The sequence below is a fragment of the Arvicanthis niloticus genome, chromosome 16, assembly GCF_011762505.2.
Source record: "Arvicanthis niloticus isolate mArvNil1 chromosome 16, mArvNil1.pat.X, whole genome shotgun sequence".
Lineage (NCBI taxonomy): Eukaryota > Metazoa > Chordata > Mammalia > Rodentia > Muridae > Arvicanthis > Arvicanthis niloticus.
In genome coordinates, this window is record NC_047673.1 from 50,602,089 (window position 1) to 50,623,893 (window position 21,805).

At 42.2% G+C, this 21,805-nt stretch overlaps 1 protein-coding gene across 1 annotated transcript in view; it reads left to right on the forward strand.

Moving 5' to 3' along the window:
* The window catches only part of Mfap3l (microfibril associated protein 3 like), a 43,770-nt gene that overhangs the window by 3,950 nt on the left and 18,015 nt on the right, over window positions 1–21,805 (forward strand). Inside the window, exon 2 of the mRNA XM_034520432.1 lies at window positions 20,265–20,688. Coding sequence (XP_034376323.1) covers window positions 20,391–20,688 — 298 coding nt within the window. The 5' untranslated portion in view covers window positions 20,265–20,390. The remainder of the gene's footprint in view (window positions 1–20,264; window positions 20,689–21,805) is intronic.

A 21,805-nucleotide genomic window follows, 5' to 3' on the forward strand; every position in this document is an offset into this window, starting at 1 on the left:
AAAAGCTAGCTGAGCGTGAGATTGTAAGCAAAGTAAACCCTTTTTCCGCTTCTATTCTACTTTTTGTCTGGGTATCTGTCACAACAGCAATGAAACCAAAACAAATATTTCTACCAGTTTTTTTTTTTTTCTCTTTAAAATGACAAAGTGTAGCCGTATTAGTTAATTCTCTTTGTTGTGATAAAACACCACGACCAAAAGTGACTTATGGAGGAAGGAGTTGATTTTGGATTATGGTTCCAGAGTAAGAATCCATAAGGACAGAGAAGGGATGTCAGCAGGCAGCTGGAGCACAGAGCTGGCTGGTTACATCCTTAGCCGCACACAGGAAACAGTGAACTGCAAATGGGGCCAGGGCTACAAATTCTCAAGGCCTGCCCCCCAGTGATGTACATCCTCCAGCCAGGCTCTACCTCCTAATGGTTCTTCAACCTCCCCAAACAGCACCACCAGCTAGAGAACCAAGTGTTCAACTACCCAAGCTTATGGCTAAAACCACCACAATGGCACCCCAAATTTCACAGGTCAGTTTAATAAGGGAATCTACCCCAACGTAGTCAGTGGCCAGTAGAGATCTCTGAAATAACATCATTCACATGTATTTGTGCAGTCAATAGTTTAAGAAAACCTTTATTTACAGTTCTTTATAGAAGGTTATAAAAATGAAAGCAAATAGACCCATGTTAATTATAGCTTAGAGATGTCTCCAGTGTTAATTACACTTCTCTCCTTGCTTGAAACCAAACAGCTGACAAAAACAACCCTGGTGGAAAAGTATTTCTTTTGGCTCCTGGTTTGAGAAGGTCTAGTCCTTAAGGCCCAGCAACGGGATCATGAGGCTGCATGCTCAAATCTCAGCAAAGTATAGGAAACAGAGTAGGTGGGCTCAGGAGTAGGGCCCCACTATGGCGCCTGGTGCCTGTCTTCCCTCCTCACAAGGGACCCACTGCCTCCAGCTAGACTTCTTAAAAATTCCACAACTGCCCAGAACAACATCATCAGCTGTGAACCAAGCATTCAAACACATACATGTATGGGGATGTTTTGCATCCAAATTACAGCTCCTGGTTCAGGATGGTTCGACCTAGTATGTTCGGATTTTATTGTGGCTGACTGGGTCATGGCCTCATTTTTAAAGAAGGACCATCTTCTTTATCTATGCTTAGTACCATCTTAGCAATATTCTGCTGTCTCCACATCAAATACATTTGAGTGTTGAGGGAGTTGTGGAAACACAAATTTTGGACCGTTCGATAGAGAGTGATGAGATTTTTGCCTCCTCTGCCCGGTTGGTGGCTGCTTACAACGTTGTGGCTACAAGGATTACACTGGCTGTTCAGATGACAGTTATTACTGACAAGAGTGGCTCCAGTCTAGGATTCCACAGAGTTGCTGGGTAAATGTCCTTATAGAAGTATTTCCTATACAAGTACTTGTGCTGATTCATTTGGAGACTGCTATCGTCCATCAGCCATGTTTGCTGTTGGCTTCCTTCTTCTGGGGAGATCTGGGGCAGCTGCTAATATGAGATCACAAAGCCTCATGCTTAAATATAAGAAATTCAGCTCCTCTTTCCCAACATATCTAGTCTCTTTTCTGGACAAGACCTCAGTTCTTGCTCTATAAAAACCTACAGTCTCATTGAGCTGGTAATGCTCTGTGCCTTGAAAATCTAAACTGGATAAAGCTATCTTATTATTAAAAAGAATGACTCAAAGAGTAGTTTTTCAGACAGTGTAGCAGAGGATGTCCATTATTCTCTGTGATCAGTATTTGTTATTAAAAACAACAGCTGTGGGGCTTTATTAAAATTTATCTTAATAAAACGAAGTGTATATATATATATATATATATATATATATATATATATATTAGGTTCCATTTACATAATATCATGCTGTTGTTTTGGTGTTTTTACCCATATGTCCTTGAAAAAGGATGCAGTAATTCTTGTCCTCTGTGGTATTACTAGCTCAGAATAAACTTGTCAATCAAAAGAAAAAGGAAAGATTATGCAATCAGGGAGAGATTACACAAAGAAAAAAAATGATATTTATTTGGGCCTGACAATGTTTCACTGGAAATATTAAACAGTGAGCATATTCAAAGAGGTTGAGGTAAGAGGAGGTTTAAACCCCCAGACGGGAAGGATTACATCGGGCGTTCAGAGACGATAATCTTTGATCACAGTTATCATTGGCAGGAGTGGCTTCCATCTAAGATCCCACAGGGTTACTAGGTAAGCATCCTTATTACATACTTTGTATACAGTTTTAGAAGTCTGTGCGATGTTAGGTCTCAGATGATCAACTGTTAAGAACCTGCCCTTTATGACTTCCTGGCTGTGTTGGTTTCGTTAGTGTTGATCAAGCAACTCCATTTTGATTCTGACGTCCGTATGTCCTTTACGTTTCTTTCCCTCCTTTTAGAACCTCTTCTGCATTAGTCAATCTTCAGAATATTATGCCTTTAGTTATATACCTTTCTTCTCTTAAGATTTATTTATTTTTATTTCTTCTGTATGAGTGTTTTGCTCATGCATGTCTGTATCACATGCTGCTGTGCCTAAGGACACCAGAAGAGGGTTCCAGATCCTCTGGACCTGAAGCTTCACATGGTGGTTAGCCGCCATGTGGTGCTGGGAACCCAACGCAGGTTCTCTGTAACCAGTGCTCTCTTAACCACAGACCATCTCTCCAATCCCTGGACCTTTCTTTTATTTTTGTTCTTTCTTGGTGTGCTTGTCCTGGACTTTCTTGGTATTCCAGCCTTGGTCTTCTGATTTGTAGGCTACTGTGTTCTTTCTGAGTAATTGGGTTCCCTTGTGACGACACCAGTCATCCACCATATCCCAATGTTGCCATGTCTACATATTTAACTAACATCTCTCATCATCTTCTATCCTTGCATTAACTCATGCATGCATTCAATAAAAGTTGACAGCCTGAGATTTTATCATCCAATGGAGGGATAGTCATACACCAAAGGTAATCAGCAGAAATTATGGAATTTGGGGGTACCTTGGGGCCTTTTGACCAAAACTTCCTAGGTAGGTATGGTCTTTCCAGATGGGCAAGGGGAGGAAGAAGGCGTTGGAGGTCACAGAGGTTCTATGAGAACAGCAAGAAGTCAGTGAGGGACATATGGAATAGTGCAGAGGGAGAGAGGAAACCAAGATGACAATAAATTGGGGGCTCAGAATGAAGAACATTATAAAAATTCATGCGTGTCCTGCTCAAGAGTCCAGAGTCACTCTGAAAAAAAAAATGATATTTTATTTGTTCCTTTTGCTTTGTTTGCAGTCCTAGGGATTTGAACCCAGGCAAACACTCAGTGAACTGAACTGTATTCCCCAGCCTCTGGAGTATGTTTTCAATCAGCTTTTGGAGAGTCAGCTGACTACAGCAACAAGACCTGTATGAGGAAGGCACGTGGGCATGCGGGTTGGAAGCAAATCAAAGAGGAAGGAGTCTCTTAGGGTGGTGTCTGACGAGGTGATGATCACCAGGGCAGAAGAATCAGGGTGGTGGCCAAATGCCTAGAAGTGAGACTTGCTAGAACTCAGGGATCGATTTGTACGATTTGGACAGGAAACGAAGGGAGGCGTTTAAAGCAACTCCCGTGCACTTAATTAGATTGTCAGGCGTTGCATATAAATAAAGGCACACCTACTTGGTGCAACACTCCCTGGCTCTATCCCAGGTCTGGACAGGAAGCTCCAGAGAAATTAATTTCCACTGTATACACTTTAAGTAGGAAGAGGAGGTAATGCCCAAGCCCAAGACCGTGTATATGAACTTTATGTACTGTTGCAGGGCATCAACACTGTGAAAGGGATACAAATGAAAGGAATCCATTCTCTAGTTCTTCACCATCTCTAGATGGGAGTATGTGGAGCCTGCACTGAGAGGGCATCTTTAGAGGATGGGCTGCTACAGTGGACCTTGTGATCAGCGAAAAGAAGGATATTTCCTGTAACAGATACTTAAGAGTAATCCTAGCCCTTTCCTTCCATTGAGGACTGGAAGCTGCTGTTGGTCAGAGGGAAAGCAAAGGGTAAAGTTTGTTTCTTGAAGAAATAAATGGGTTGGAGCAACAGGCTCCAGAATTATGCCTTGATGGGGCTTACCCAGTTCACACAGGGTCAGAGTTTGGAGACTTGGCTACTTCAGATGACACACACACACACACACACACACACACACACACTCACACACAACGGCACTTGCTTGCTAGCATAGGCATTACTTGCGGCGGTGGGTACTGCACTAAGTCTGACTGATGCCTCTTCCCCAAAGGTCCAGTGTCTCTGCAAGGAAAGTAGGCAGACACACAGCCACTCTGGGGACAGATGCACACACAGCCACCCTGGGGACAGATGCACACACAGCCACCCTGGGGACAGGTGCCAAGCCCATCTTCTCTATCATTAGCAGAGGAAGCTACTTGGCTCTTTCCAGTATGCTTATGGGATGACAGTGGGCAGTTTCAACTTCTAGAAACTATTCCACTTCCTGCTTGTTGGCTGTTGTGACTCATCTCTCAGGTTCTATATTTCTGTGATATTCTAAGTACAGGCACTGGAATGGCCCATCCTGCCACAGGCCAGGGTGGTTCTTATTGTCATTCTGCCTGTCCCCTGCCACTTCTGCTACTAGCCTAATTTGGAAAAAAGGCTTTGTTGTCCTTGTTTGCTCTCTCCCTCTCTCCCTCTCCCCTCTCTCCCGCTCTCTCCCTCTCCCTCTCGCCCTCTCCCTCTCTCCCTCTCTCCCTCTCCCCCTCTCTCCCTCTCTCCCCCCTCTCCCCCTCTCCCCTTCTCCCCCTCTCCCCCTCTCCCTCTCTCCCTCTCCTCCTCCCCTCCACCTCCCTCTCTCCCTCTCCCTCTCCACTCTTCCCTCCCTCTCTCTCCTTTTCTCTCACTCTCCTTCTCTCCCTCTCCACTCTTCCCTCCCCCTCTTCCTCCCTCTCATGTCCCCTCTGCCTCTGTGTGTTAATTATTTTTTTATTTTTTATTTTTATTAACTTCAAGCTTTTGGACAACCCTAGGCAACCTCATCCCTGAGGTAGACTGTAGTTAGATGCCTCAAAAGTAACCAACTTTTCTCTATTCCAGTATACTTTCCAGAAGCCCGCGATTCATTTCCAGAAACATTGGCCTTATGCCCATCTTTTGGCTTCATAGAGGTTCAGCATTTCTCCATGGGTGTTTGTACACTGTGCCACTTTAGACTTTTAGCTCACTCTTGCCTTTGACGGGCATCTCATTCCAACTTCAAGGATGTGGTCACCTCCCTTTCTTTCACAGGAGTGCTCGGTTTTGCTCCCTAAGTAATGGGCCACCTAACCCAAAGTGCTCTTCACATTGCTCTGAAGATCCCAGAGTCTTGAAGCTCCAGCAGGCCATTTGCTATACTGAGTTTTTGGAGTGTACCCCAACATCCCAGAGTTCTCGGGATGGCGCTCACAGCAGACGAAGAAGAGCTTTGTGAAAATGTACCAAGGCAACGGCATCTCTTCCTCACTGTTTACTTCTGCACTTTACTACAGTTTACTTCTGCACTTACCTTCCACAGCAAAGCCATTATCTCTGCTGAGAAAACTATGCTGTCCTTTTATTCATCTTCTGGGTCTTGGCCAAGCCCGGGGAATAGTCTATGCCCTTTCCATTTTGCCTGGCATGAATTTCTGTGCCTTGCATTGGTAGGCACCTGGAAGGTAGAAACCTGGTCTTGAACTTTTCCTACCAAAGCAATTGGTATTAAACTGATACTAATTGCCTTATAAATAATTTGTTCAATTAGCTAATAGAATCAGCTCTCCAGTGCTTTTATTGCTTAGCTAGGCCTGACTGCTCAGGTAATCACTAAAAACACCTGGTGCTTGTTCTGGGCCTACAAAGCCTTTGTCCATCACAGCAGGGAGAAACTCTGTGGAAACCAGGGAATTCCTATTTTCAACTGGTTATTTTTTTTTTAATCACTGATTTTATTTTATGCATCCTGGCATTTTGCCTGTGCTTACCTATGCTTATCTCCCTGTGTGCCTGCTGCCCGCTGAGGCCTGAGGAAGGAGAGCATCAGATCCTCTGCAGAATTTCAGATGGTTGAGAGCTGCCCGCCACATGGGTGCTGAGAATCATACCCACTCACTTTGGGAGAGCAGCCAGTGCGCTTAACCACTGAGCTATCTCAACTGCAAATGGATTTTGTTTGTTTCTAACAGTTTGCTTTCTTTTCACACTGAAAGACACATAGGCTTGCTGGGAAAAATCATCTTAATCTATATAATAAAGCCAGCTAGAAGACAAACCCAAGTTTCAGATCTAGCCCAAGATCTGAAAAGAGTCATTCTTTTGCCCCAAATCTTTGAAATAATGATTACTAAGAAATGGATGCAAATGTATTAAATTTAAATATGTGTCTAGTATTTGGACAGCTTACTTAAGCCAAGGTGTATCCTCAGTGATCACTGTGTACACATTTCAGGAACCCTGGACTAGGAATCTGAAGGACTGAGTCCAACAAGAGGCTTCCTGGGCTAGGGCCAGCAGCTTCAGATTGCTTCTTCCAGGGTCACATGGGCAGGCTCACATAGCCCTGCCCCAACCCCCTGAGCACAGGGGGCTTCTGAGGGTTGAATGTTTTATAAGCTATAAATGTTGTCGATGATAAAGGAAGTCATTGTTACTCCCTTAATACGAATTAAGTCAAGTGGAGTTTGAATTACAGAGTCCTGTCTGATCTGTGTCGCAGAGGTCCAGTTGTGTTAGCATGAGTGGCCGAACGACTTCACATGTGGAATGTTGGTTATGCAACTCGACTTTGTAAAAATGGGCTGGTGAACCAGGAAAGAGGGAAAGCTGTTTAACTCACTTCAGTTATTAGGTACATTTTTTCAAATGGATAAAATCTTATTCCAATGAAAAGCCTTAATTGGTTGATGTCCTGTGAATTTGAATGGCTTTAATCAAATACTCAGATGCACTGGGAGTAAAAGGTGCTTGGATGTTTGGTAACACTGATTAAGAATATGTATTTCTGGCCTGAACAGAGCTTAATAGTCCCTGGGGCTCAGTTCTGGCTCTTCTCTCTTTCAGAAGAGAGATTGGAGCCTGTGTTGCACCCAGAAGGATAGCCCCTGCCAGCCTTGCGGTTTGTCCCTGCTAGGATCAGGGTTGAGTCCCCAAAAGGGTGTAAGTGGACAACCTTCCTGCCTTGCTTGAGAATATGAGTCCATGTTCCATGTGTACACAGGAAGTTCTGTTCCCTGAGAAGGGAAGTTATCACATGCCTTATGTCGCACCAGCAGCCCCTGAGAGCCATCCTTCAAGTCTCAAATGGCTTGTGGACACAGTTTGACCTGTTGATCCTGGGATGAAATTTTCTTTTCCTTTTTTAGGAAGGAGGGGTTTAAACATGGTTGCAGGAACATGAGGAAGCATTTGCAGTCAGGCAGCAGAGAGATGAATGCTGGCTGGGGCTCACCTACCTTTCACCTTTTTACTCAGTCCAACACCCCCGCTCCAGCCCATGGGATGGCACAACCCACATTCAAACCTCATCTTCCTTTCTCCATTAAACCAAGAACTCTAGAAACACCATGTTAACATCTGGATATGTGTTTCTATGGGGATGCCAAACTAAGTCAAGCTAATAGTGAAGATTGACCATGGGATGAGATTTTTTTTTTTTGTCTGTGTGCTAACAATTCTCTTCTTAGTTCTCTTGTCTCCCCATGCTTGTCATTTCTTCCCTTGGCCAGTCACAGCCTTGATTGCTATGCTTAGAGGACCATGGGTTTGGGAGGAAGCTAAGAGAAAGGCCTGCAGTTCAGAGGTACTGGATGAACCCTTGGTGTTATTGAGAGAATTGTATAAGTAAAGAAATGAGTTGCTGTCTTCATCCCAGGTTGTAGACCTTAATCCTAAAATTCCAAAGTCCTTTCCGCCTCACATCTCTCCCTAGGATTTCTGTCTTCCACCTTAACTTCAGAATCCATCCTATTTCTCCTCCCAGAAACCCCATCTGGCCTCTGCCCTCCTATAATCTCAGCTCCTTGGCTGCAGAAAGGTCCTTGTTGTGTTCTTAATTCTAGCTGCAGCCTAGAATACGGTGCATGCCCCTATTGGATGTTATTCAGTCATTCTTCCCTTTATTGAGAGCTACTAATATCCCAAGGCACATAATGAGTTTGATAGTTTTATTACAGGCTGTGCCCTTGCAAAATAATCAGCCGCCCTCGGAAAGAGTGCATGGGAAAAACTGCTCTCTCAACTCCAGAGCAGCAGAGTTAATTGCGTTTGGCCGGTTGGGAAGCTGTGTAGGCACAAAGACCCATTCACTGTGCCAGCCATGAGACTTGATGGAGTTCCCAGGACTAGCAAAAAAAATCGGAACTCAAAATTGATCCTGGCCTGTTTTACAATTAAGAAAGCGTGTTGAGAATATTATTCCCTGAGCTGGCAAGATGGCTCCCAGGTAAAAACACCTGCTAAGCATACTAGACGACCTGAGAGAACCAGCTCCCAAGTGTTGTATTCCGATCTTACCTTTCACCTCCATGTGTATGCTATGGTTTTCATGTATAATAATAATAATAATATTTTAATAATGTGACTGGAGAGATGCCTCAGCAGTTAAGAGTACTTGCCACTCTTGCAGAGGGACCAAGGTAGTCAGGTTTGTTTCCTGAACCCACATCAGGTGGGACACAACTGCCTTTAATTCCAGTTACAGGAGAACTGAGGCTCCTTCTGCGCTCCCTGGACACCAGCACATAGATGGTACCCTAACATGCATGCAGGTACTCATGCATATACATAAAATAATTAAATCTTTTTTTTTTTTTTTAAAGGAGTGCCGTGCCACTCTTTGGTTTATAGACCTCCAAGTTAGCACAGGGACACAGGCATGGTGCCAGTCACTCAACTTGTAGACAGCTAAGAGTTAATACTCCAAGAAAACGCCTCCAGGTTCTGTGGGATCCTCTGAACATTTCTTACTAGGCTCTGGGAAGAGTTCTGACCCACTGATATATCCTTCTGGCTTTACTCTGACTGGAGGAGGCTCTAAATCATATACACGAAGAAATTGTTGGGAACTGGGCTTGAGGTAGGTTACAAACAGAAATTTAAAATCAGCAGTCATCGTAGTATAGATTATCAAGTTAGCATTAAACAGTTACTGGGAGGAGCTAGGAAGATAGTTCAGGCATGAGGTGCTTACTGGAGAATAAAGAAGACCAGACTTTCGAGCCACCAAACCCATGTAGAAAGCTGGGTGTGCTGGTGTGAGCTTGTAATCCCAGCATTGGTAGACAGAGACTGGAGGGTGCCAGCCTCTCACTGAGAGACCTTGTCCCAAAAGTTAAGGCAGAGACACCCAGTGTCAACCTCTGGCCTCCAAGCAAGATGGACATGTACATACACACAGGCATATGTACACATAGGTATATACTTACACACATAGAAAAATATCGGGAATAGGAAATTTGAATTTTCTTCTATGTATACTACAAATGAATAGGTAAGATGTTTTGTTTTTATTAAGAGTAAAATGCTGGGGAAAATATATTCTAATGCTAGAAGCATAGACTACAGAAAGCAGCTAGAAGTTCTGGCTCGGCCTTAGGTGGACTATGAACTCTAGTAAGGATAATGTAAGAGGTGAATAATAAATGCCAAAATAAGCATCCTGACCACTGCAATCATCTGTCTTTCTCCTGTTTGCTTTTTTCATACAGTATCTCACTGTGTGGCCCAGGCTAGCCTCAAAGTAACAGCAATCTTTTTGCCTAGCCTCCTTCAGAGTGCTGGTATTATAAGTGTATGCTACCATACTTGGCTATCTCCATGAAAACTCTTTAAAAATCTGCAGTTTAATCTTGGACATTGGCTTGACAGCATGAAGGCATTACAGTAGTACCCATTTCCCGTGTAAATTCTGTTCGCAGGTTTCTTCCCTGTCAGCATGCATCTAAGGAGGTTTCCTGGTGCTCAGTTAAAGGTTTATATTTATTGAGACACAAATTATTTTGGGCCATTGCTTTAGCATGAGAGTTAGTACACATTAAATATGTGCTACAAGAATGGTCAGTTCCTCTGAAGGACATAACTATGGTTACGGTCTTCACTTCATGTCCCAATTACCGGAACAACTTCAACACAGCCTTTCTAGTGACAAGAGATTCTAACGTGCCCCATCTAGGTAGGAACAGCCACAGGCTCTTCATATTGGTTCTATGCCACGAATCCTTGGCAATGGGCTGCCTTCTCTTACATTCTCTTTTGTATCTTGCATAAAGAAAACCTTTATGAACAATGTCTAAGGTTTTCCAGGAATAATGTTCTAGTTCAGTGAACAAATACATATAATAGACCTGTTTTCAACTTTTCTAGCAATTACATCTACAGAGGAAAACCTTTCATAATGTTTCTCTTCCTTTATACAGCTTTGTGATTTTTTTTCTCTTAAAAGACTGTAGAGACAAATCCCTAGAATACATCCTTTCAAATGATCAGGCTTAACAAGCATTTGTATTTAATAAATTGCCAACAGTATCTTACCTGTGCATTAAATGGACTTTTAAAATAATTTCATGACCCTGGGTAAGGCATTTAAACATGTTTTAAAGCCCCACTCTTTCTCTTGAGGCAAAATTTCATACAGCTCAGGGTGGTCTCGAACTCACTATGAGGCTGAGGATTATCTTTACACTTCTGATCCTCTTGCCTACAACTTTTGAGTTCTGGTACCATAGCCACTGATCTCAGTGCTCAGGATCAACCCCAGGACAACATGCGTGCTAAGCAAATACTCTACCAACTGAGCTACACCTCCAGCCCCTATAACATAATTATGTGTAATCAGAACAACAGACCACATCGGGAAGATGAAATAAAAACTCATAGTTTCTTTTTTTTTCATTTTTTTATTGTATATTTTATTTACACTTCAGATGCCATCCCCTCTCCCCATTCCTCCCCCCTTAGAAAACCCTTATCCCATGCCCCCTTTTCCTTTTTGCATTTATACACTTTTTTAAAAATGTTAATCAAAGGCTTTATAAGTTTAGTAATACTCAATCAGAGGTGTAACCCACTACCCAACCTAGATATATCAACTATCTTTGACTGGTGGAGATACGTGAACATCTGCCTCCCTGTCTCCCCCCTCTTTCTCTCTCTCATCACCTAGCTTCTCCTCTCCTCCTTCTCCTCCTCTCCTTACTCCTTCTCTTCCTCTCAGTACTCCTCCCACCTTAGCTCCTCCTACATATCACCCTTCCTGTTAAAATAAAACTTTTCTCTCAAAATACAACTAGAGCATAATTATGCCAATTTGTACCAGTGAGGTACAAGATAGTCCTAATACCCAGTCCGTCATTTTGTTGACTAACAAGAACCTCTGTCATCTATCCTAAGTTCTTAGGATAGTTCTGAACCTGGCTTTTTCCTTGGCTTTAGAATGAATGTCAGCTAAAAACCATCCACTCAAATCTTTTCTCTCAAGGTAAATAGCCACATATACTGTATATGTGTGGCATATGGGGCCTTATAGTTATTTTGTAAGTTGGAAAAGCCATGATTTAAAACAGATCGTTTTTTGAAAAATGTATACCTTTTACATCAAACACTTAACAAAGCATACAATTCTTTGGAGTGTTTCATGTTGGTGTGGTTGGTAGAGTAGTGATGGGTAGATATTTATGTAGTATGTCCTCTCAGTTGTGTCTAGTGGTTATCCACAGCAACCCAGTAAGTCGGATGTGTATTTTGTTCTGTCCAATGAATAGCTAGAAATAGTCCGAAGATATACTTGGATAAGTCCTAAGATAAGAAATAGTCCAAGGTATACTCACAGTGTTGTGGGGTCTCCCCCAGTCTTTCTCTTTGGAGGGGTCAATCATACCCTCTACTCTTTTGAACATGCACTGCCATGCATCTTGGTTTATGACAGCTTATCCCTTTAGATGCTATCACTGTTGCTTGTCCTTGAAATATCTGCTGGAGACAGGACCAGTGGAGCTAGAAGGAGAAATGAGAGGACCAGGCCAGAACTACTGTAGAGTCTCCTGGGCCATTGCACTGGATAGCACTGTTAGTTGAAATCCATAATTTGTGTGTACATGTGTATTCTACCAACAATGCTGCATTGGTTTTTGGCAAATGAGATATTTCTTAGATCGATTAATTATAGACTCTACAGCTCAGCAAGTCTGATATTACCATAACCTGCAGTTAGTCTTTAAGTCCTGCACGTTTGAATCCTTGTTCCTCTTTCTGAATTGCCCACTGCTTTCCTGCCCTTTTGCTTTTCATTCAGACTCTTGGCTCTTCCTTTTCTCCTTGGAGAGCGTGGACTCTCCCAGCGACCTCTGCATCAGCAGCCACTGAGTTCTGAGCAGGGTGACCTTTGTAAACAGACTGCCCCTGTCTTCAGCATTCCATACCACCACCCACACCATCTGGATAGGCCTGCCTTTCCAGTCTCCTCCTTCGTGCATTCGTGGAAACTTGTCAGGAATGTTTCTTCAACCCAAAGGTGTTTCTTGGACTCCCTGAATCACCTGTGCACCAGAGAAAACAGTGCTGACTCAGATGTTATGACAAAACCTCATTGTGTGACTAAACAGAGAACTCGTCCCCATTGATGGAAGGTGCCAGCAATAATACAGCCAAGAAAAAAAAAACAATAGTCTATATTCATTTAGCTTAAAACACTCTTAACAAGATGTCCCTTTTCCCTAAACTCCGTAAATCCATCATCTATAGTCCTGCAGGCTCTAGATGGAGAAGAAAGAAACAGGATCCAACTGAGCATCCTATAAAATACTTGTAGATAAAATACAAGAGTTGGGAAATAGGGGAAGGGTCAAATTAACGAAAGAACGTTTGATGTTTGCCACACATTTTCTCTTTTTTTCCGATTTATAGAAAAGAAAGTATCCTATGAAAGTTTTCCCAGAGAGCCCAAGCAAACACACAGAGCTTAACAATTTACCCGTTGTAGCTTTTGTTAAGCCCTGCCTTTGAAACTCATGCTCTTTGTTCTTGCATTTTGAAGAACTGCATTTAAAGCTGCTGGATTACAGTACTCAGATTTACGCTTTGCCGCCTCAACTGTCTTTCACAAAGTTAGAGTGTTATTAACTAAACTTCATGATGCTGTCCGATCCCAGTCTGATAGGTTCTTCTTTAAAAAATTCATTTGTAGATTATTTCCTCAACATCCAGTCATGTGATACCTTTTGTGCTTTGGGCAGGGCATTGTCATCTACCCATGAATAATTATCACTGGATTCCACAGAAGTCCAGCTTCATAAAGCACTTGTGTAAATGTGATTCCTACTGCCCTCTACTAAGCGAATCCTATGGGTCTGTATGTGACAATTTTTCACCATGAAAGAGAAAAAGAACAAGATAGTGGGGGTAGGAAGAGTAGCAGAAGTTCCACATGAGTAGCAGATGCCACAGGGACACTGTGAGCCCTGGGACATGCCACAAGGGCAAGGTGGAAGATAACTAAGCTCGGAGGAGCATTCAACAAACATGACTTAGATGTACCTCTCCAGCCGGCCATGTCACCTAGAGGCAGCTGTCCCTCTCCACCTAGACTGTGAGCAGAGGTGGCCTATAATTTATTTAGCTTACAGCACTGTTAATCCCCCATGTGCCTGGCCATATATCGACCACTTAACAAATGCTATGTAGTGAAAGGGCATGGCATGCAATAGACTGACTTCCTAAAATAACCACTAATTAATGACTCTCCAGAAGCTGGTGCTTTTTTTTTTTTTTTTTTTTTTTTTTCAAACTAAATTTTCATGGTTTTTTTTTTTTCCCTGAGTAAAATAAATCTTATTACCTTCCCATTTGTAACTTCACAATGACATAGGGGCTAGGAGTAAGAAGGGGGTTTTGACAGCTTGCTAATTACAACTCCCACGTTAAAATGCAAGTGGCTGTGTTTGCCCATCTCAGAGACTCTGAAGAGCCAGGTACAGGAGCTACGATGATCTATCCCAAGTACCTATTGAGATGATTAAAACAGCACCATAGTGTCCTCTTCACTCTTGCTAGCACAAAAGATACATTTGAGAATGCAGTGCCAACAAGGCCAGACTCTGGGAGGAAACACCTCTTGATATGCACGTTATTTTTTAATGAAAATCATACAGTTGTAGTTTCCCTAATTGTGAAAAGGGTTATGGTTTGTATACTCCTACTATTTTTTAAAGCCCTTCTCCCATTTTATCTTGGCCTTAGCCTAGGGGCATTTGCTCTGTCCTAGGAGAGAGAGAGAGAGAGAGAGAGAGAGAGAGAGAGAGAGAGAGAGAGAGAGAGAGAGAGAGAGACAGAGAGAGAGAGAGAGACAGAGAGAGACAGAGACAGAGAATCCAGCACAGCATGTTCACTTCAGTGTGATACCCAAAGAAGCAAGCCTTTGAATTCTCAAACTATAGTACCTACAAAGGAACCAATGGCTGAAGAGGTGGCTCAGCAGGTAAGAGCACAAGCTCCTCTTCCAGAGGACCCGGGTTCAATTCCCAGCAGCGACATGACAGCTCACAACTGTCTGTAATTTCAGTTCCAGGGGATTCAACTCCTTTACACAGACAAATATGTAGGCAAAAGCATCAATGCACATACAAAGGATCCAAACCTAGGAGCTACTTCAATAGCTTCTGGTGCCAGAGAGACAATCAATATGGCATCAAGTCACCAAGCTACATTCTCTAAATAGCATAACTTAAAAAGGAGACTTAAGAAGCCCAGCTCCAGTAAAGGGAGCTTTGTATGTGGATCCAGTTATTCTTATTTATCAAGGCTGGCAATGTGCAGTGCTCGGTGTACTTAGACCTGTCTTGTGCTCAGTAAGTACTTATCCAAAAAAAAAAAAAAAATACACAGCAAATAAAAGTCTAACCTATGTTGAAACTGAAGTCCCACTCCTAGCTGGAGCCCTGCTCCTAGTCACTCTTCTGCACTGAACATGTCAACTTGTAACCACCCCATGAGAGGAAACCACAAGTTCAGCCAGAGTCACATTAGGTTCTAGCATGCCTCGTAGCTTACGTTATCTGCCTTGCCCATAAGGTTTGTATTGATGGGGTGTGTGTTGGCTATGCTGAGACATCAGGCACTAGAATCCCGAGGAAACTGGAGAAAATTCTTTCTTTCTTCTAAAAAATGAAATAAAATAAAATAAAATAAAATAAAAAATGGCTTGATGATGTTACCATCAATAGTTACCTCTTTGGGTTGATTGTGTTGGAAACCAGAGGCATGATCCCTTCCCTTGGAGAGATCTCTGTTCATTCACCAAACATATGCTGAGCATCCTGTATGTTAGAGGTATAGCAGACGGTGCAGATGAATGAGGGAGAAAGTATGGTCAGTATGGTATTGGCATAAGGAGATGATCGCAACTTCAGTGGAACAGAATAAGTTTAGAAGTAGACCCACCCACGTGATAGTATTTGACAGGAAGGCAAGGTAATCCATTGGAGAAAGGAGAGCCTTCTACAGATGGTGCTAAAACAACTAGGTGTCCATATGGGGAAGTGAGCCTTAACCCATTGGAGCTATGCTCGGTAATCGCTAGGCTGGATCATAGAATGCTAAAACTGGAAAGAGAGTAACACGGAACTTTGGGTGAGAAAAGTGTCTTAATTGTATTTATTGTGACAATTGCATAGGTGCATAAAGTGGATACCTAAAATGAGTGAGGATTACTGTATGTAAATGATACTTCCATGAGTTTGAAAATTGTTTTCAATTCCCTCGCATAATGTTCTCAGTGAGTGTTATCTGAGATGAAGACTCCTTATTCTGACCTGCAAAGTCAGTGGTCAGGGCCTGCCTTGCTCTCACCCACACTGCAGTACCAGTCCGTGGTGCTTCCTCATCCAGGACCTGCCTCTGCTATTCCTTTCTACCCGGAGTTCTCTTCCCCCAGGTCTTGGCACTGAAGGCCCTGGCTCCCTGTCACTTGCTCAGTGAAGTCTTTCCTAACTACCTAATTCAGCACCAAGTAATCACAGCGTGTTTTTCTAAACCTGCATCACCCATTGATATTCTTATTTTCAAAAGTATGTACTTCTTTTCTGTTTCTCCCAGGAGACTCCACTTACGGTAAACCGCCATTGTTGTCTACTCTTGCATCTCCAAGACTGAGAGGAGAGTCTGCCTGTGGTGCTTGTTCAATAAATACTTTTTTGAATGTGTGAAAGGGTTAGAATTCAGATTTTGTGGGATGGGGAAAAGAGAGACAAAGGAACACCACTAAATGGTTTGGGCTATAGAAGGCAGTTTCTCGTAGAAGGCTATAGAATTCCGGCAGGGAGCTACAGACAGAATGAACTGATGCTGCAAAAGACTGCCACACAACGTCTGATAAGATGATATGAAGTCAGAATTGATTCTTACTGCCACACAATTCCCAGAAGGAGCAGTGGCAAGGATGGAAAAAAGATCCAACCAATATTTTTAAGTGTTTGTTTTTTAAATTAATTAATTTACTTATTCTTATTAGTTCTTTGAAATTTTCATATAATTTATTTTTGAGCCTGTTCATCCCTCCTCCCACACCTCCTCCTAGGCGCACACAGCTTCATTATCTATTTTTTTCCTTAAGAACATCAAGTCCAATTTATGCTGTTATATATTTTTGGATATGCAACCTATCCACTTCAACGTGGTCAATCTATCAGAAGTCACATCCATTTATTACATTTTGAATGTTTTCTTGAGAATGTTATATACAAGTACACCGTGCTTTTTTTTTTTTTTTTTTTTTTTTTTATTTCGTCCCTCTCCCCACCCAACTTCTCCTCACAGTGAGTGGCTCCCAGGTTCATGGCCTCTTCTTCTAAACTTGTTATTGTCACATACTTATAGATAATCTACTGAGTCCTTTTATTGTTGTTCATATGTCCCTGTGTTTAGGTCCAACCACTAGGGACGAGATAACCTAGCTGGGGATTAGTCCAGCTCTGCCTCCCGCAACAGCTGTGATTGCTGTAGTTCTTCATCTAGGGGTGGGGCCTGGTGAAATTTTCTTCATCCAAATTATCTTGTCTACTTGTAGGGTTATCTTGAAGGCCTCGTGTAGGGAACCACGCTGTTCATGTATGCAGCTTCCCTGTCATGTCTAGAAGACACTTTCTAACATCAGGCATCCTGGTTCTCTTGATCTTACAATCTTTCCATCCCTTCTTCCATCATGTTCCCTGAGTCTTTGTTGTAAGAGTTGGGTACCTCACTGACACTTATTCTCAACATTTTGACCAGTTACTATATCTCTATAGTAGTCTCCATCTGCTGTCAAAAGAAGCTTCGTGTGTGTGTGTGTGTGTGTGTGTGTGTGTGTGTGTGATTTTTTCCTTTTTTTTTCTTTTGCTTTTTGGAAGCTTTCTTTTCATATTTTTTTCTTTTCATTGCATATTTTATTTATTTACATTTCAGATGTCATCCCCTTCCTTTATTTCCCCTCCCTAGAACCCCCTATCTCATCCCCCCTCTTCCAGTTTTGCTTTTATACCATTATAATTATATGCAAGTATTAAGGTCAGTTCTAGGTTGAAAGATTAGCAATACAATAGATGCAAATAGTCAAGAATCAAGCAGGACAATAAACACAAATAGTCAAAGAGCAAGCAAGGCAATAAACAAATTTCCTTGAACATTCCTGTGATCACTGTTTCTAAGGGCTTCTCTGGATGACCAAAATATCTAAGCCAACTTCCCTGTCCTAGCCCAAAGTCATTTTCATGTCTGAAGCCTACTTCCTTGTTCTAGCCTAAAATTTAGGTTCTTGTCTAAATTACTTCTCTGTTCTAGCCTAGTATTTAGACTCTTGCCTGAAGCATAGGAGTTCCATTTGTCTTTGGGTATAAGAATAAGACTTTCAAATACAGATAGAAGTAGTAAATTGTCCACTAGGGTTTGTTGACTTCTCCAGTCGTGTGTAGGGCATAGGCATAGGCTCCATCAAAATAAGTAGGCCTTAATTCAAGTTAGGCAGCTGTTTGTTACTTCTCAGATACAAATGCCACATTTGCACCATTTGGGAACATCCTTCTGGGCTAGTCATTGTGGTTCCTGAAGTGAACTCAACCATATGTGTCTACTGAAGCTCTAGGAAATGATACACATCCAGACCTTCCCAGATAATGGGACCCTGAGCAGAGATCATGGATCTAAGAAATAAAGCATATTTTGAGGATAAAAATGTGTTTGTCTCTATAATGTTAAATTTGAGTTCTCTACAGAATAATTAGCCAAAGATGTCTAGTGGAAAGTTGACCACACTGAGCAGAAGAAACTCAGGAAAAAAGATTGGAGAAATGGCCTTGGTCACAATAGGGTTTGGGTGAGAATAAAAGCATTAGATAAAACCTTTAAAAGGACTATGCGTTAATAGGGGCGGAGCTAATGATGAACCCTAGGAATTAATAGAAGCTTAAGAAGCAAGAATGACAGCAGGTCTTGCACATGGTGGCTTATGTCTCTCCTGGGGATTCAGAAGTAGGAGGACTGAGTTCAGTGCCAGTCTAGGTTATAAAGTGAGGCTCTACCTCATATTTAAAAAAGCATTCAGGAATAACTAAATGTACAATTCTGGAAAGTGAACCAATTGCCATAATGCTTTGGGTAGAGGAAGACAATCACTTGGCAACAAGGCGCGATGGTGGGCTTAACAAGGGCTACTTAATGAAAGAGCAAGTAAATTATAGAACATGAGGCTATGGGGGAGGGATGGCATGTAAGCAACTAAGCAGGAGATACAAGATGCTTTCCAAAAGGCAGAATAATGAGTACTCGGGATTTATGACCTGAAGCACTGGTAGAAGAAAGATGGTCTCTGCCGTTTTAAGATTAGAATACCACTGGCTTAAGATATTTGATTCTCAAGCTGATGATGTCATAAGCATTGTGGAAAGACAATACTAAGCCAAATGAGTGCAGGTTGGCTGCCAGATGTCACCAATGCCTGGCAAGAGACAGCGCTCATTCCTTCATTATCATAGTGATTACATGGTTGAGCGGTTCTTCCCAGCAGTGCTGTGGCTCCTAAGTGTAGGAATGAGGAAGACAGTTGGCTTGATCTAGGTCATCTACGAGCTGAGTAAATGTGTCAGGAAGATAAAGAGAGAAGACATTGTAGACTGTGGTCTATGTGGTTGGGTCTGAATGAAACATAAATAAAATATGAAAGTCACTCATGGGGAGAAAGACTGAGAAAAACAAGGGTCAAAGAGCCCAGGGAAGATAGAAAGATATCTGCAGAGATGGAAGACAGCAACAGAGGTCGTTTATTTAGAACCTGGAAGTTACATGGAACTTTAGAATTTAGAATTTGGACACTGGGTGTGGCTAGAGGAGTAGTGACTGAAGTGGGGGCTTAAAGGGGGTAAGGGAACAAGTGAAAGTTAGAGCTTAGGCATAGAAGAAGCCATCATGTTACTCTATACATCCTGATGACGTTACCAGCCTTGGGGAGGCAGATGAAAATCAAAACCAGGGACTTCAGTGAGTGACTGTTGGTCAGTTGGTAACTAACGCTGATGAGGGGAGCAAGTCGGTGCAGTTCATAGGGATGGGGAAATGGGGTAAGGGATAGATGCTATCATGAGTTATGAGAACACCAGACTGATTTGAGGGAGTCCTTCCTCATGCTTACAGAGTCTGAGCTGAGACTAGTGAAATGTGTTGGAAGATGTGTGCTTTGAAAAGGAAAAAGGAAGCCTTGGGTTAGCAGGAAGACAGGGTGTTGGGTAGAAAGAACCTTGTGATACTCAGTGAAAAGCAGGGAAGTCAAGAAGGATTGTAGAATTAAGAAGAAGTAATGTAAATTAACAAGTATTCAGGTATAGTGGTCCATGTCTGTAATCCCAGCACTGAGAAGGTAGATGCAGGAGAACTTGGAGTTCATAGCTATCTTCAGCTACATAGCAAATGTGCAGCCAAACTGGACGATATGATATCATGTCTGAAGAACAACAAGCAAAAAGACAAAAACCAAAAAAAGTAAGATAATATGAATTTAGCATAAAAATGTATTTGTTCTTATAATTTTAATACAGAAAAGTAAATGTGTACAATTAAGATTACTGTCATATAAACTAATATTGGAGTACTAGAATGTTTTAGTTAAGAAAGATAGAGCTTTGTATCTTTTCTGGATTGCTATTTTTTTTTTACAAGTTTTACTTATGGTATCAATGTTGATATTTGTATGTATATGTTTTCTTTTAAACAGATTCTTGATCAAGTACCAACTCCATGGATCCAGGACAGGTTTGTCCCATGGCCTGCTCTGAACAGTGTGTCTGATAGAAGATTCCACCTGCAAACCATCTCTGGCCTTACAGAACAAGCAAAGAAGATGGGTCTTCTGAAGAGCCATCTGACTGTGTGTTTACCACCTTCTGTGCCCTTTTTAATCCTAGTATCCGCTCTAGCCACTGCTAAGAGTGTGACCAACAGCACTTTAAATGGCACTGATGTGGTCTTGGGCTCTGTGCCCGTAATCATTGCCAGAACTGACCATATCATAGTCAAAGAGGGGAACAGTGCCTTGATTAATTGCAGTGCTTATGGCATTCCTGACCTAGAGTTTAAGTGGTATAATTCTGTTGGCAAGCTGCTGAAAGAAATGGACGACGAGAAGGAGAGAGGAGGAGGTAGGCTTCAAGTTCTATTGTCATAAATTAGAAATGGAGACATAAGAGCCCACACCCTCAATGTGAGCAGTCCTCATACAAGTCACTTAATGATTCGTTTTTGTCTTCTTATGTAAAGGCATAAAGGAGACTGCATACTCTTAAGGACTCAAAGGTGTAAGTAATTCATTTTTACAATTCATTGACTTGGAAGACAAAGGGCAAACACTGATGTCTTTAGAAAGAACTCTTAGAAATGGTATGCTGTGACGTACTCAAGACATTGTAGAGGTTAGAGAAAGATTTTCCCCAAGTATATGTTCCATTTATAAGACTTCTGTTTCCTTTTGTAGAAATGGTTCAAATAAGCAGTAGATCACTGGTTTATCATTAACTGTCAGTTCAACTTATCCACTATGCATTTAATGACCAACTTCTTAAAGAATTGTCTGTGCAAGCTCTCAGCCACCTGCAGAGTCCATTCCATGCTCCTTCAGACCTAGCTGAGGTCAGCGGTAAGGAGCAGCCTGCCTGGAGCTACATATAAGACACTTGGCTTATAATGAACGAGTTTCTCACCCGAAAAATGTGAATCCTCTCTCCCTGAACCCTGAGCTTACTTTACCAGAGATCACACCCAGAGACAGGCTCTCTCAGCATCCAGAATCTCTTCTTTTTGTGAGAAATAATTGTATGAAAACCCAAGCACTCTGTGATTGACATGAAGGAGTTAATCAGCTTGATTAGGGTTTTGACTAATGAAGTAGGGCATTGGGGGTGGGAGAATACAAAGACGGTTGTTCAGAAGCGGCCCTCTCCTCCCCTTCTTCTGCTTTGCCCTCCCCACTCCTTAACCTTCTAACCAATGAGCAATCCCCAAAAGAGTTTCTGCTCCAGAAAAAAAAGCTCCATATTTAATCTTCCCCCCTCATATTATCTTAATTGCTCTGCAAACGGAGAAAGCCAAATGCTTTGCATCTCCTTAGGAGGTTCTTGTAATTGCACACTTCTGTGTCACCGTTATGTTCCCAGTGGAGAAGGCTGCTGGAAGTCTCACTGCCTGGGATGTGCCCCTGGCTGTCATTACCTCTGACCTTGTATTGTTTAGCTACTCCCAACTATACCATATAGCCACTTC